The sequence below is a fragment of the Barbus barbus genome (genome assembly GCF_936440315.1).
Source record: "Barbus barbus genome assembly, chromosome: 6".
NCBI lineage: Eukaryota > Metazoa > Chordata > Actinopteri > Cypriniformes > Cyprinidae > Barbus > Barbus barbus.
Window position 1 is genome coordinate 7445044 of NC_136734.1, and position 15733 is coordinate 7460776.

At 38.8% G+C, this 15733-nt stretch overlaps 1 protein-coding gene across 1 annotated transcript in view; it reads right to left on the reverse strand.

Moving 5' to 3' along the window:
* The window catches only part of LOC306870611 (pappalysin-1-like), a gene marked incomplete at both ends in the record, with an annotated part of 124818 nt that overhangs the window by 8556 nt on the left and 100529 nt on the right, over positions 1–15733 (reverse strand). Inside the window, 3 exons of the mRNA XM_079417988.1 lie at positions 3980–4078; positions 5767–5838; positions 12634–12749. Coding sequence (XP_079274114.1) covers positions 3980–4078; positions 5767–5838; positions 12634–12749 — 287 coding nt within the window. The remainder of the gene's footprint in view (positions 1–3979; positions 4079–5766; positions 5839–12633; positions 12750–15733) is intronic.

Consider the following 15733-nt stretch of genomic DNA (forward strand, 5'->3'; position numbering starts at 1 on the left):
AATTGCTTGGCAGGGCCTCTGATTCCAAGGAGTGACGATCTACTCACTTGATGGAAAGCATGACAAGTGGTTTATGAAAGTTTAACGGACATTATGAAGAGAAGATTGTGTATAGTTGCAAACTCTGTGCCTGCAGAGAGAATATTTCTTAAACTGGGCAAATTATTTCAGAGAGCAGGAACAAGCTGAAACCCAAAAAAGTCAGACAGCTTGTTTTCCCTAATGCAAACCTTCCCCAAAACCAGGACAAATGTAATTGCCCATATGCAGTGTATTAAGCACCTTTTGTTTTTCAACTTTTTTCAATTTGGTTTATGCTGTTTATGAATGGCACTTTTGAATTCCATAGAATTTTTCTTTGTTGTATTTAAAACATTAAAATTAAGCTTTTTTTATCTATGGAATTTATTTCACTGAAAATGTATGCAAATATCTCCAAACTAGTTACTAATTTGTGGTTACCATGGTTTCACTAAAATAACCATGGTTTTTGTAGTAGTAGTAGTAGTAGTAGTAAAACCATCGCTTCCAGACTAGCAGAGTATTATAAATTCACTCATCAGACTCCTTGGTAATCCTCTGCTAATTTCGACAGTTGGTTGAACCAGCTCATTCTGACGAAGTAGTTAGATATGCTACTTTTGATGTGCGTCTTGCGTAATCAACCCGAAACTAAAGTTGCATTCAGCTCAATTTTGTGAACAGGCTCAACTGGTTAATTTCCGAGAACTGGCTCAAATGAGCAATTCTTTCAAGAATCGAGCATCACTACAGTTTTGGGAAAGAGCTGCAAGTACCTAGTTTTTTTATTTTTTTCATTGATGCATACTACTGTGGTTAAGTATCAGTTTGTTGTATGTGAAAAACTCAGAGCAGTTCCAGCATCTAGACATACATAACTGTAAATTAACTCAACTTAGTGTAATTCCTGACTGTTTTTGGTAGTTATCTTCCTCTAAGCTCCGCTGTCACAAAAATGATTCACTTTTGACAGGACATAATGAAGCCGTGTTTACTGAAATCAAGTGACTTTGGAAGTTTGATGCACTCTCCAAATCACTTAAAACTAAATGAATGACTAACGAAGGTTTCGAAGCTTCATGAAGCAGTGTTTCAAAAGCACCAATCTGCTATTGTACTATAGATTTCCAACACTGAGGAATATTGGTCTTCCTGTTTTCAGTTGCTTTTAAACATTTCAGCTGATTTTTCCTTACAGCCCTCAATAAATCCTCATCTGTTCTTGAGGTAAATGAAAATCAGGTGGTGAGGTCACAAAAGTTCTTTGCTGGGATGACTAGGAGCACATTTAAGGGGGACAACAAACAGTCACATACTATCTCAAGTGATTATCTCCTCAAAATACTCCAGGAATGGCGCAGAGAAGTTAAGTGCAGTTTGAAATCAGAGGCTCATAACAAAGCAGGCCGCTGCTTATCTGTGCATTAATGCGTGAACTCCATTTATCTACACTTGTGTTTGCAGGCATGACTAGGAAATGTATGAATGAGTTTGGGAATTTGAACAGATGAAGATAAAGTGGTGCACATTGGGAAGAAAATGGATGTGGCGATACTCCTGGATTCAACAGTCAGATGACCTACAGTAGAACTCATCCAACTCCAGCAATCCATCAATCTCAAAATGATTAGTTCTTTCAGAGTCATTTTCTACAGCTCTTCCCTAAGCCCTGGATATTTCCAGAGATAGGATGTTTTGCAAATACTGCTGATGCATTTGCTTCAAGGACTGCCAGGACAGTCAACATGGCTCGGGATGTCGAGTGTTTCTTGTATCAGTTGCTGCTCGGGAGCCAACTTTCCCAACATTAGACATAGACTCAATCTTCTCTTGAGTACAAAAAACTGTTTTTCAACAGTCATGAGTGGACATTTTGCCTTTCATGTTTCCAAAGTCTAAACTTGCCACTGGATTGTCTAAAATGAAGAATATTTAGAATAAAGCACAAGATATCAGTTTCTCAAATAACTGTCTAACAAGACATTGTGGAAAGTCCACTATGTACATTAAATCAGGATTGACTAACTGAAGACTATCTTTAGATGCATCAAGTAAACCGATACTGTTACGAAGCAATGCACGCAACCAAAAAACTCTAGCTCATCAAAAGATGACTTTATTTCGTCCAATCCCTCTGTCGCTGGTCTGCCAACTGTGTGACATAGTATCAGGAGGAAGGAGGCACCAGCAATCTGGCTTATGGCTGCAGAACAATTTAACCTTCTATCAACACTGGCACATGGTCAACTCCAGCTAAGATCTATGTCTGCTCAATGACGTAGGCTGCACATTGTGAAATTCCCAAAAAGCATCCTCTTGTAGACTGAATTCAGTGAATCATCACCATTCATACACTCACGCTCTCAGAGTATGCCAACTATTTAAGACAATGACAGTGCAAGACAAGGAGAGAAAGCAGTGAAAGCCAAGAGACAGCTCAGAGCTGCCTGGAAAAGAAAAGTAACGCTAAGTCTGCTAAATAACCTCATGGGCACAGGATGCATGGGCACACGAGGTGATCCAGCACAAAAGAGAAATTACCCTGGATGAGGAGTGAATTTGAAAGTAAAGATAGCAATAACTGAAAAGCCTACCATTTTTTTCTCACATAAAACATCAAACATGTTTTGAATGGCTCTTAACTGTTAACATTTCACATTTTTAGTGTGGAAAATGCACTTCAGTGTCAGCAACATTTTTTCCTGCAAGGGAACATAGAAGACACCCTGCACCATGAACAATGCAGTTAGAAGGCTTTTTAAATCCATAGATCACCAACGTTTACCGTGGATTTACTGTATTTACAGTATTAATATTATAACTGTTTTTTTTTATATTCATGTATATTAACATTAATTTACCAAAAAAAGAAAAAAAGAAAAGAAAAGAAAAAAAAATGTGATTTTTGTGAAATAAATATTTACTCTAAATTAACATGATTTCCTGATACGAATTTCTAATTTTGGCTGTTGTCTGTCACCTGCTAGAAACTACAAGTGAGGAAGGATGCCATGCAAACTAACTAAACGGTCCCACTTTATATTAGGTGGCCTTAACTACAATGTACTTACATTGAAATTAATCATTTGGTACGATGCACTTATTGTGTGCATACATGTTCTTACATTGTACTTATATTTTTAAAAATGCCTATATGTAGTTACATCTAAAACTAATTTCTGTAATTACATTTATAATTACACTTTTAACCCATCCCTTACACCTTAACCCACCCTTAAACCTACCCATACCACCAAACCTGTCCCTAACCTTACCCGTATCCCACCTCAATAGCAGCAATAGTGTGTTGCAATACAATATGAGCACAATAAGTACATTGTACTTATTTTTTTATTTAAGTACATAGTAGTTAATGCCACCTAATATAAAGTGTGACCAACTAAACTGATCATGTTTTTTTTAGTTTTTTACAAATGGTTTAGGAGCAGGTTTATCTGAAATAGATGATACCATAGACAAGTGTAGAATAAATTAATTTAACTGTAAAACAGTCCATGACTGAGTGTGCAAATAACAGAAAAAAAAAGTAGAACATGGGAATGTGGAAAAGTGTATCAAACAAAACACTGAATAGCTTTTAAAATGCCACAAATCTGGCAGACATGGGCAAATCCAGGGATTAGTTTCTCAGAAGCGGTCATCGTAACAACCTGATATTTTGTAAACACAACATTGTTTCCACAGGCATACTGATAAATACATGTGTATCCCAAATCCAAGAAATTACGTAAAGGCAGCCAATCAGATTAGAGCTTGCCAGAAAGCATTTGCCATTCTTGTGTGCAGATTCAGAATGTCAGTGTTAACATCTAGCATCTCATGCTTTTCAGTGACTTTTCATCTCTAAATTTAGTCAATCCTGGCAAGGTTGTGAAGTTAGGCACCCATATTGGACACATTAAATGTATAAATGAAATATTGCAGACGTGTACTGTACCTTCTTAGTCTTGACAGTGGAATGGCAGCAGTCGCCTCCATCGTAGTTACAGTAGGCTCTGTTGTTGATGGCGTCACAGTAATTGTCACCCATGAAAGGCTAAGACAAACAAAGAGAGAAACATGAAAAATTAAGATATAATGATCTACTGTATGTGATGAACATAAAAAGAACCCAAATATTTCCAGTGCTTAGAGTCATGGCTTATGTGTCATGGGTTTGAGTTACTCAAGGCATGATGGGTCAACTTCTTCAACACCCACCATTTTGAATAAAAAAGTGTTTGTTTGTACTATTAAAATACTTGAGTATTAAAAAATGTTAATTATTGAATCTACAAAGTATGTATAAATGTCTTTGATTAATGTATGTTGATTATGGTAATAGTAGGGTAGTAGCGTGTTTCAAAAAAACAGTGAGGAAGAAAAAATGTACAGTCCATTTTATGGATTGTGTTATATATCATTCAGCCAAAACATAATAGTGTTCTGTATGACTTGATAAACCTGTAATTTTTGGGCCAACACTTCTTTTAATGCAGTACATCCTATTGAGGACACTGCCCTTAAATAAATATAAAATATGTTTTATAGGCTTTCATAGTAAAGCATAGCTAAAATTAAGTTGTGATCAAAATATTCTGTTAATCAACAGCATGCAGACATATTTGTAATATTCACAATCCACTGTATTAACAAGATCACACAAGCGCTTTACAAGATCACATACTTGTCCTAATCTGTGCATGTATTTATTAATGATAATAGTCTAGTATCAGATCATTTCTCTTTATAATAACAATATTATTATTAATAATAAAAAGTTTCCCAGTTTGGATTTGCTTAGATAGTACTTCACAGGCTAGTATGCAAGACCATTTCTGCCCCATAAGAATGAATGAATAAATACATAATTCAATCAATCAATTAATCATGCTTTGGTAAATCATAATTATGACAAGTCATGATTATGACATAAAAAGTTGAAATAATGGAATAATAATTAAATGTTTTATATAAAATTCTGAGATACTTTGTCTTATAATTATGTGATAAAAAGGCAAAATTATGACATAGCAAGTCATAATTATAACAAAGTAGACATTCTGTGAAAAAAATATATAATTATGACAAAAAAATCTAAATTATGAGACAGGCAAAATGACAAAGTCATAATTATGAGACAAAACTTAAGTCAATTACAAGATAAACAGAATGATACTAGGTCAAAATTACGGGATTAAAAACGTTATTAAGATATTAAATCAAGATTATGAAATAATGTCAAAATTATGAGACTTCGCCTTACTCATAACTATGGCTCTCTCACACTTTTGACTTTTTATTTTATAATTATGATTTACCAAAACATTATTATCATTATTATTATGTATTTTTGTTTGTGTGGCAGAAATTGGCAAACTGAAAGTTTTTACTGGCAGATTCCTTCTTATCAAACAAGAAAGAGCATGTATTGTTTAGGTGAGAATTTCTTAAATATTTGTAGATAAGCCAGTCTGTAGTACAAACAGATTGCACCAAGTGACAGGTATCGACAAGCACAGAGGGGGAAACAGAAAGACAGGAGTCACAGGAGACAGGATTGAACATCACAGTCACTTGTACAAGTACTGACTTTAGTGTAGACTTCCTCTACATCTTCATCTTCATAAATCTTCTTGGGCCTCTGCAAATGGAGGTCAAGGCAAGAGTGTCGCCAATGAGGGAGGGAAGACACAGGATAGAGAGCCATTTGAGAGGATATGGACAGGTGTCCAGATGTCTTACCTCACATCCTTTTATGCAGTGCAGGACTTCCGGATGGGGGTACCACTTCAGGACCATGGTGCAGACTATGTGCTGAAAAGAGGAATGAAAGAGGTTTTCAAAAAGATAATAAGAATGTGCAATTTTGGTGCACCATTGCCATCACAAAGTCAACATCAATCCCTGTGCTTGTATCTGAAAATTGATTAAAAAAAATTCCACACAGTTACTGTAAATGCTCTGTTCCCTCCACATGCCAACCACAGAAAGAGCCAAAACAGGAATGTTTATCTTCCCTTCTTGTCTTTGCCGATTCAAAAAAAACTAAAAAAAAAACAGAACCCATCCAAATTCAACATCTTGTGAAATGTTACCAGTTTCAAAACATGTATAATTGTGTGAGCACATAAGTTACAACTGTTTCCAGCATGTTCGTCATCCAGTTAAGGAGAAATATTATAGTTGTACAGACAGAGACGACTTCAAGGGTCCAGTAAGGCTGACATGAGACCGGCTGAAAGTAAAGGACTGTCCGACCTTACACATTCCCTGTCCCTGTAATACACACACACACAAATCACCTGCCTCTTCTCACGCCGTACCCACTACTGCAAACTAAGGTATTTCTCATTTCATGTCAGTCAGCAAATCGATGCAAAAAAACAGAGAAAAATAATGGTATTGAACGAGAACGAACAGAAAACAATGAAGCATTTCAGACAGCTGAGTTCACTATTAGGCTAATAAATAAGCTGCACGAGTATAGTGGATATTGTAGATTTTACAAGCCAATGGGATAAATGCACAGTACTGCTGTAAGTACTGGCATACGGAACACTTTACATATAAGGATTTAGTCAAGAGGAAACCCTATTTATTGTAATTTCAATTTATTGAAAATGCACATTTCAATCTTATAATAATTTAATAACTTATAGTAATTCTCCAGTGCACTTTATTCTTTTTTTAGTTGTCTTTCATTGCAACAACTAACTTCCTCCTTGTGGAAAAAGTAGTACACTTTAGCATACTAAAAATAATACTTATTATGGCAATAATAGCTATTCTTTAAATTACAATATTTGTGTTAACTGATTCTAATGTTTTCAGGCTCTTAACTGCAATCTAATTGCAACTAAATGCAAATGTTTTTATAGTTTAGAGTGTTTTAGGCCCTTTTAATTAAGACCTAAGTAGACCTTTATATGCAATTTCATAATTACATATACTTTCTTTGAAATAATGTACTGCTGAATGTGTATTTTGTATGGTAAAATTCCATGTAATTTATTTTTAAACTTGTACATATTTTAATATATTTGTAATTACATATTTATAATGATGAAGTTGAAATTTAGTACATTAAAATTTCTAAACTTTAAATGTAATAGTGATTAAAGGGATAGTTCACCCAAAAATGAAAAGTTGATGTTTATCTGCTTACCCCCAAGGCATCCAAGATGTAGGTGACTTTGTTTCTTCAGTAGAACACAAACAAACATGTAAAACTGAAACCGTTGCAGTCTGTCAGTCATAATGGCAGCCAATGGGACCCATGGCTTTGAGAGTTAAAAACAAACAAACTAACAAAAAAAACATACACAGTCAAAACCCAATTAAACGATACATTGAGGTCTTATGACGCATCACGCGCCGGCTGTTGTGAACGCACTCAGGACAGTTGGACATTGTGGTGGATCAGAAGTAAAAAAATATATATAACTACTGATTGTTTTGTGTCTTAAGTCCTCAATGTATCTTCACGAGTCGCAGGGTTTAATTTGGTTTTGTCTGTGTTTTTTTTACACTCAAAGCTGTGGATCCCATTGACTGTGTCACGTTGCACAAACGAGGAGGATACAGGAACACGCAGACGAGGATGTAAACTCAAATAACAGTCTTTAATGATTCCAAACAAGGCAGGGCAAGTCAAGGCAAGGCTGACACAGACAGGAACACCGGGGAGTAACGAGTAGACGAGACGACACGAAACTGAACAGGCAGGACTATAAATACACAGGATAATCATAGATAATGAGACAAACACAGCTGCACAATAATTAACTAATGATCACAATAAACAAGGACAGGAAACGCAATGAAGGCCCATAAACATTTTTAACCCCACCGATCAAATCACCTGACTACATTCTTTTTTGAATGACCAACGTTTCATGATCCAATCAATTCTGCCCAATATATATTTGGTAAACATCTCATTTCGCTTGGAAACATGTCAGAATGCAGAAGGAACAAAAAAGGCTTTTCACCATCTATGAATAAAAGCTTTAACAGAACTGTCCCAGACTGACCGGTCTCGTTGTATTTTCATCATTTAATGGGGAAACCTACAGTAACATACAGATTAAGTCACTCTGAGGTAACTTGAGCTTGAGTGGTGAATAATGGTGAAGTTCATGTATAAATCCTTACAGGGGTTTGAAGCAACAATATTTTGGCTACCAGCCAAAAATACAGTGATGAGCCCAAGACACCTGTTAGCCTAAGTGACCTCACACCAATAAAATTCAGATCGCTTCATTTCCCTCAGACTAGCATGCCATTATCATCTGAATGAGCCAATATCAAATTAGATGTCCACACTTGTTTCTCCCAAAGCACTCTCCCATAGCGCCCGAGATCACATTTAGCTCTCAGGCCTTTTAATAAAGGTTTGGTTTATTAATTAGAGGTTAATATTAGTACTGCGGACCCGGCATGAACAATCGACGCTGACATCACGTAAAGGCCACGGTCTGCCCAGGCAGCCTAATGCATCATCAATGTGCGCAGTCATTTTGCTGATGTCAGGGAAGCTAATAAGTGAGAAAATAAGAGGAGCTCCTTAGTAGGTCAGTGGTGAAACCTGAAATAAATTGCTCTCGAGGGCCGATTCGTCACAATAACTGATTCACGAGGCGAATGGCCCAACTCAGCAGGAAATATAACACAAAGAACCAAAAAATGCATTCAGTGAGAATGGGGAATGAAGAATTGTACGGCCACCAAAGCTACAGTCAGCTTGCAACAGCGTTGTGCAGCCGCCAGCTTGCTTTTCCACTTCCACACCTTGGCTGGTGTTGATTTATAGGATGTTCTCGCTGCACTGGCCAACAAACTCAGCCCGACTATTAACATTAGCACAGGTGTCGATCAGGGCAGCCCTGGGTCCTGGAGTTACGGGATGGATCATGGCCTTGTGTGGCAGGCAGAAAGGAACAGGTGCTGTGGAATTCAAACAGCATCGACTGACACAGGGTGGCTAGTGCTGAGAGAACAGTTATTGATCTCACCTCAGCCAACCCCCCTGGAACATTTCAGCCACATCGATTTGGACTCCTCTTCCCCTCACACTCTGTCTCCAGACTCGAATTACCACCCAGGGAAGATCATATCAATTACACAAATCAATCAGAAACGTGTTGTTTCATTTCTCTGCCGAAAACCACCTGACTTGATGCCCATCTAAACACAACAGGCGTGGGGGGTGTTGTTCAATTCGAGCACAGTGAGTTTGTTTCCAACTTTCTAGCATCTTCGATCAATCCTGAAATTCGCTTATCTTAAAGGGATAGTTCATGCAAACTGAAAAGACTGTTGTTTACTCACCCTCATGTCCTTTTAAAACCATAATCTTCAAAACAGAATTTAAGGCAGTGTTTCTGTCCAAGCATTAAAAGTTCACATAACCAAAATTTAGAAAGGTCATAAACGCACTGTACAAAAAATCTGAATCGCATGGTTTAATCCAAGTCTTGTGAAGAGATACTATAAATTTTTGTGATGAACAAATTTAATTTAGGCTGTTCACACATAAACTTGAGTGTAAGTGAAACTGATGGCACGAAAAGTAAGTTACTAATGCAGAACTTTAGAATGCAATGATAATTATTGTAAATAAAAATCAAATTTAGACTGTCAGTTGTTTGTGAACTAAATCTGCCAACCCAGGTTCATAGGAAATACATGTTTGTGGTGAAGTTTCTGCAACACAGATAGTGAGTTTGGCTAAAACATGCATTCAACACATGACCGTAGCACGTTTTTATTTTGTTGTTTCTGGTACATATTGGGGTGGTTCAAAATTCAAATGTCGGGGAGTCTTGCTAAAAGGTCAATGTCTAAACTTTTAGTGTTAACGAATGCAAAAAGTGATATAAACATTCGCTGATACAATGCATACCATGAGATTTTAACTTCTCCAAACACTGATGATACATACCGGAGCACTTCACCTCACAAGTGCAACGCCATATCATGTGAGCTATCGAGCAAAACTACTGTGTTAGAAATCCTATACATATTATATAAACCGATGTCTCATATCTTTTCAAGACTTGTATTAAAACAACTTGATTCAGATGGATTCATTTTATGACACCTTTATAACCTTTTTGCAATACAAGTTTTGGTTACCTTTCAGAGGAGGGACAGAAAACTCTCATTTGTGTTTTTAATATGATCCAAAGTCATATGGGTTTGGAACAACATAAGGGTTAGTAAATGGTGACAGAATCTTCATTTTTGGGTGAACTTCCCCTAGTATACACTACACCGCTTTTGTCCAGATTTACAGGAGTTGACGCTAGTTGTTGAAAATCTGAGCCAGTCTGTAGACAGTATTGGGCAGTCGGAGTTAAAGGTGGGGTATGTAATTTTTAAAAAACGTTTTAGAAAACTGAGTAGGGGCTGAGTACCAAAACAAACTTGTAGCCAATCAGCAGTAAGGGGAGTGTCTACTCATGATATGGAGGAGAGAGCGTTCAGTGAACAGCCGAGCTGAGCGACAGAAAGATAGAGATGACGGATAAAAAACAAAAGAGGAAAAAATCTGCATAAGGCAAGAAGTATATTTCAATCTCATTTGTCTCCTATCAATGTGTTTTGCTGTGCTTGGAACAACTTGAAAGTCTGGTAGTGTGTCGTTTACTGTATGATGATGTTTTGCTTTGTGTATAATACTGTAAATAGTGTTGTGAAATGCCTAGTTCTTTCATGAAAGTCTAGATGGCGCAGGCTGATGGGTCTTAACATAACTGATGATATTCACAGCGTTACCACTTTAAAAGCATATTGCCCACTGTTTGCTGTTTTCATATGGCCACTGGCTGGTGGTGAGGCCGGGTGCGAGGGCCCTTTCATCGCTGCTTGCAGCTTTAATTTTATATGTTATTTGTGCAGCAGCAGTATATCTTGAATACTCACAGCATCATATCACCATATGCATTAGCAGTAGCAAGTTCCTGTACTTGCTTGCAGCAGCAGCACTAGCAATAATCTACAACTACAGAAAAAACCAACAGCAGCAGCAGCATAGCAGATCTATTCTGCAAAAGACCACATACATTAACATTGTTACTGTTTCCCATACATTGATTTATTTATCAATATCAAAACTGACTGCCAAAAATAGATTTTCCCAAGGGCTTTGATTTCATTTAATAAACATGAGAACTGCACATTTCAAAATCGAAACCCGGTGCCGGTGTTTTTGATTTCTGAAGGAAACCGACTGTCTTCAGAAAATTTTGAATGTCATTTTCATTTCATCTTGCATGTACTGCCTGATAAAGCAGCGTTTGTGAGCTGAGCGCTGCTTTATGTACAGCGCTACCGGGGAAACCTCTATCTCTCCCGCTCTAAGCGCCTCCTGCTGGCATAGAAATTTGCATATATATGCTGCTACAAATAGAGTCCAAGTCTATGGGAAACACTGTTGTCATATCTACTACTATGCTAAAATCTTCCAGGAGTTGTCATGACAGAAATGTGATCACATTTTAAAAGTTGTGTAGTGTTTTCCAGCCAGTAAATGAGCATGCAATGATCCAAGATTACATGTTTCAGCCTGCAGTGGAGCCTGACAGGTGTTCGGCAAAACTGCCATCATAACACTCCCAGTCAAACCCAGCGGTCACGGCTAAAACATTGCAATACTTCTGACAGGTAAATTTATATAAAGCTTTTCTGTTAATGCCTGTAATAGGGTCATTGTTGAAATTATAGTGATTACAGATGGCTTTTTAACTTTTATGACTTGGCCTCAGCCTCGTTGCGGTTCAGATGAGTTGAGAGATTACTGTAATCATACCCTGTTTTACCAATGCCAGGTAATTGGGAAAGCCATGCATGCCTGAGCCTGCGGCTAATGAACAGTAATTGGAAGACTGCGACATTCAATGCTACAAAGTTACAACCGCTGCATGTGTTCACTGATCAGAGACAGAAGTTAACGTCAGAAGTTCATGATGAAAAATTTACATGGAAAATTTAATGCTGAACGTTTATTGGTGCCCTAACAGTTTCATTACTACTTTTCTTTATCACTATTATTTTGGATTTACATAATACAAAGTAATGTTTCAAATACTAATTAATGCTTTTCCTCTTAAGGCAGTTGCTGGCCTGAGCAGTGAGTGCAATGGATAACAATTCACATGAAATCCATTGTGTACTGGATAAATTAATAAATATAAATACTAAGCAGAAGAATAGTTATTACAACACAGTCTCATGGCAATTCGTAATTATTTCTTTATAATTATCGTAATTAATAATTAATAATTATCATCGTAATTATAGGACAAAAACCTGCATACCGACTGGCAGTTGTCACATTTATTTCTTTTGAAAAGACACTGAATGTGGTGAATTTGGATTTAATAACTGACATTTTAGAGGTGAATTCCTCTAAAGACAGTGCTTCTCATTGACCCTAAAGTCTTGAGCCTTGACACTGATGAATGATACTGATGAATCACCAGGCGCAATCCAATATCTGCTGTCTGAGGAGTGTCACCTCAAACTTTCAGTCACTCTCAGGATGTGGCGTCCCGGTGCAACATTCCCTGCCAGCAAGCTAAAACACTGAGACTGAAAAACACAAACCTTGACTTTGGGAGGGTTCATCCAGTGATGTTTCATAATGCTGCTGGCCGTCATGTTGTTCGGCAGAATGACCACATCATTGTTACTGTCCCTGCAGGACAACTCGCACTCCTCTCCTGAGAAACACAGACAGAGGAAATAAGTTAATCTCTAAGGCCATTACAGACAACGACACTTCAGTGAAGTTTAATGGGAACTTCCTCCAGGATAAACATTTTAAGGTCTTAACATCATAGCACATCTTCTGATGAAGTTTTTGTAAATTTTTAAGCAATGTGTCTAATACATTACTGTGACAGTATAGTGTTTATAATAGTTTGCAGCATCAGTTTCCAGCATCATGTCACATTTTACTGCAAAATTACAAAAAAAATATTTTTGCATAGAAACAATTAAGCCTGTTTTAAGAACCATAGGGATTTGCATTATACAGTACATGACAGTGCAAATAATCATTATAATATGTCAATACTATCATTTAGATTTTAGTAAAAACACTAATATTGTTTAATATTGTGAAATAATTACAATTCAAAGTAGCTGTTGTGTATCTGAAAATGTTACTGTGATGCAAAGCTGGATTTTCAGCATCATTACTCTAGTGTTCAGTTTCACATGATCCTTCAAAAATAATTATAATATGCTGATTTGCTGCTCAAAAAATATTTCTTATTATCAGTGATAAAAAACATACTCGGTTACTATCGTAACCTCGGTCCCTGAGATATGGGAATGAGTACTGCTTCGTAAGATGCTTGTATGGCTTCGCCACCGCATCTCAGATTTCTTTGAATGAAGTGACTGAGGCGTGCAGCTCATAGCACGGCCAGGAACGCAGTACTCATTCCCATATCTCAGGGAACCGAGGTTACGATAGTAACCGAGTACATTCCCTTTCGATATTTCACTCGTACTGTGTCATAAGACGCTTGTATGGGAACCAGTACAATCACTCCGTGCTATGATGGGGAATGACTCAAACCATGACTCACGTGGGAGTAAGACCCAGGGGAGTTAATAAAATACACCAAGCACAGGCTGAGCCATCAGGGTCATCCGTGGCCTGGGTGTCGTCCTGTATAGTTGATACTTGGTGTCTATATAATATGGACCATCCATTTTCCGAAATGGACATCCCGCTGGACCATGCCCAGGAAGATGCAATGCCTATAGTGGAATGGGCTCTGACTCCAATGGGGCACTGCAAGCCCAAGGAGGAGTATGCTAGGGTGATAGCATCCACTAACCACCTGGAAATTCTTTGCTTTGTAACAGTGCGACCTTTAGCGTGGTTACCGAAGCTGACAAAAAGCTGTTCTGATCTCCTGTATGAGGCAGAACGCTCGAGGTATACCCTCAGGGCCCTGACGGGGCAGAGCAGGGACAATTCCTGATTATCCGTCGAGGGGGAAAGCGCTATGACCTGGGCTTGGAAAGGAGTGGAGAGCACCTTAGGTAAATAGGGTTATTAGCTTTGGTTTCAGGACGACCTTGGAGTCGTTAGGACCGAATTCTAGGCAAGCAGGGTTGACGGAAAGGGCCTGTAGGTCTCCCACTCACTTAACCGACGCCATCGCTAACAGCAGGGTGGTTTTAAATGAGAGTGATCTGAGGCTCGTGGATTGCAATGGTTCAAACGGGCGGCCTTTCATGGTCCTTAGTACGGTTGGTAAGTCCCAAGGTGGAACTGTACGAGGACGTGGGGGGTTAATTATCCTGGCGCCTCGTATAAACTGGACCACTGCACTATTCCTGCCCACTGATCAGCCAGCGATAGGGGCATGGAAAGCCGCTATGGCTGCTGCCTATACTTTGATGGTGGATGAGGAAAGCTGTTTATCCAGCTTCTCCTGCAGGAACAAAAGAACCACTGATATATCAGAGGTAACCGGATCTATGTCACGGTCTTGGCACCAATCCAAGAAAATAGATCATTTCAGAGCATAGAGGTGTCTGGTAGACGGGGCTCTAGCTTCTGCCATAGTGTTTAACACATGCTCTGAGAGGTCGAGAGGCTCCCGTTGAGCAGCCACACATGCAGGGCCCATAACTCGGGCCATGGATGCCACAGCGTGCCGTTCTTCTGACTCCTCTTTGGACCATAGACCGAAAGTTGGTTTGTCCTCGCACAGTGCTCCCCAACCCTTGTTGGAAGTATCTGTCATGACAACCTTCCTTCTGTGCGCCGTGTCTAAGATCACACCCTGCTTCAGCCAGAGGGGGTCCCTCCAACGGCTCAGGGCTGATACACAGGCCCGAGTCACCGTTATATGATGGCGACCGTGATGCCAAGCCACAGATGGAACCCTGGCTGCCAGCCAGAGCTGGATGGGCCGCATGTGAAGCAGGCCCAACTGAAGTACTGGCGAAGCTGTTGCCATAAGGCCCAACATTTTTTGCTCCTCGTCCGTTTGGGTCTGGCGTTGTGTGAAGAGGACGGCGGCAAGAGGGTGAGGTCAGTCGCCGAGCCCGATTACTCCTCCGCGTTCGAAGCCGCCAGAGAAAAGCTGTCATCCATGTCACGATCAGGTTGAGTGAAGAGGACCGGCGAATCCTCTCTCTGTGGTGACGGCGAGGCACGCGGGCACTGAGCCGACGTGAACTCGCTCGTCTCCGGCCGCTCGAATCCTCTGCCCCGCTGTTTCTTCCTCACAGGTCCCTGGGAGGAAGGGAATGGGAGGGTGCGAGGGGCAGAGTCGCTTTCTGAAAAGAAAGCAATCCACGAGTGCAGAGAGGCGAGACTGAAGAGGCAAAACTTAGTTTCATTGCGTAATTGAAAAGGCTTCAGTTGAAGAGGAAAAAATTTGTTTTTCCCATACAAACGTCTTACGACGCAGTACGAGTGAAATATTGAAAGGGAATAGCTGTGCTGCTTCATATTTTTGTGAAAAACATGATAATTTTTTTTCAGAATGGATTTTTTCATGTATTTGATGAATGGAAAGACAATCATGTATTTCAAATAACATTTTGTAACATTATAAATGCATTTACGTTCACGTTGATCAATTTAATGAATCCTTGCTAAAGTATTCATTTAACTGTAAAAAAAAAAACAGTGACTCAAACTTTTGAATGATAGCATTTCATTCTCTCTTTC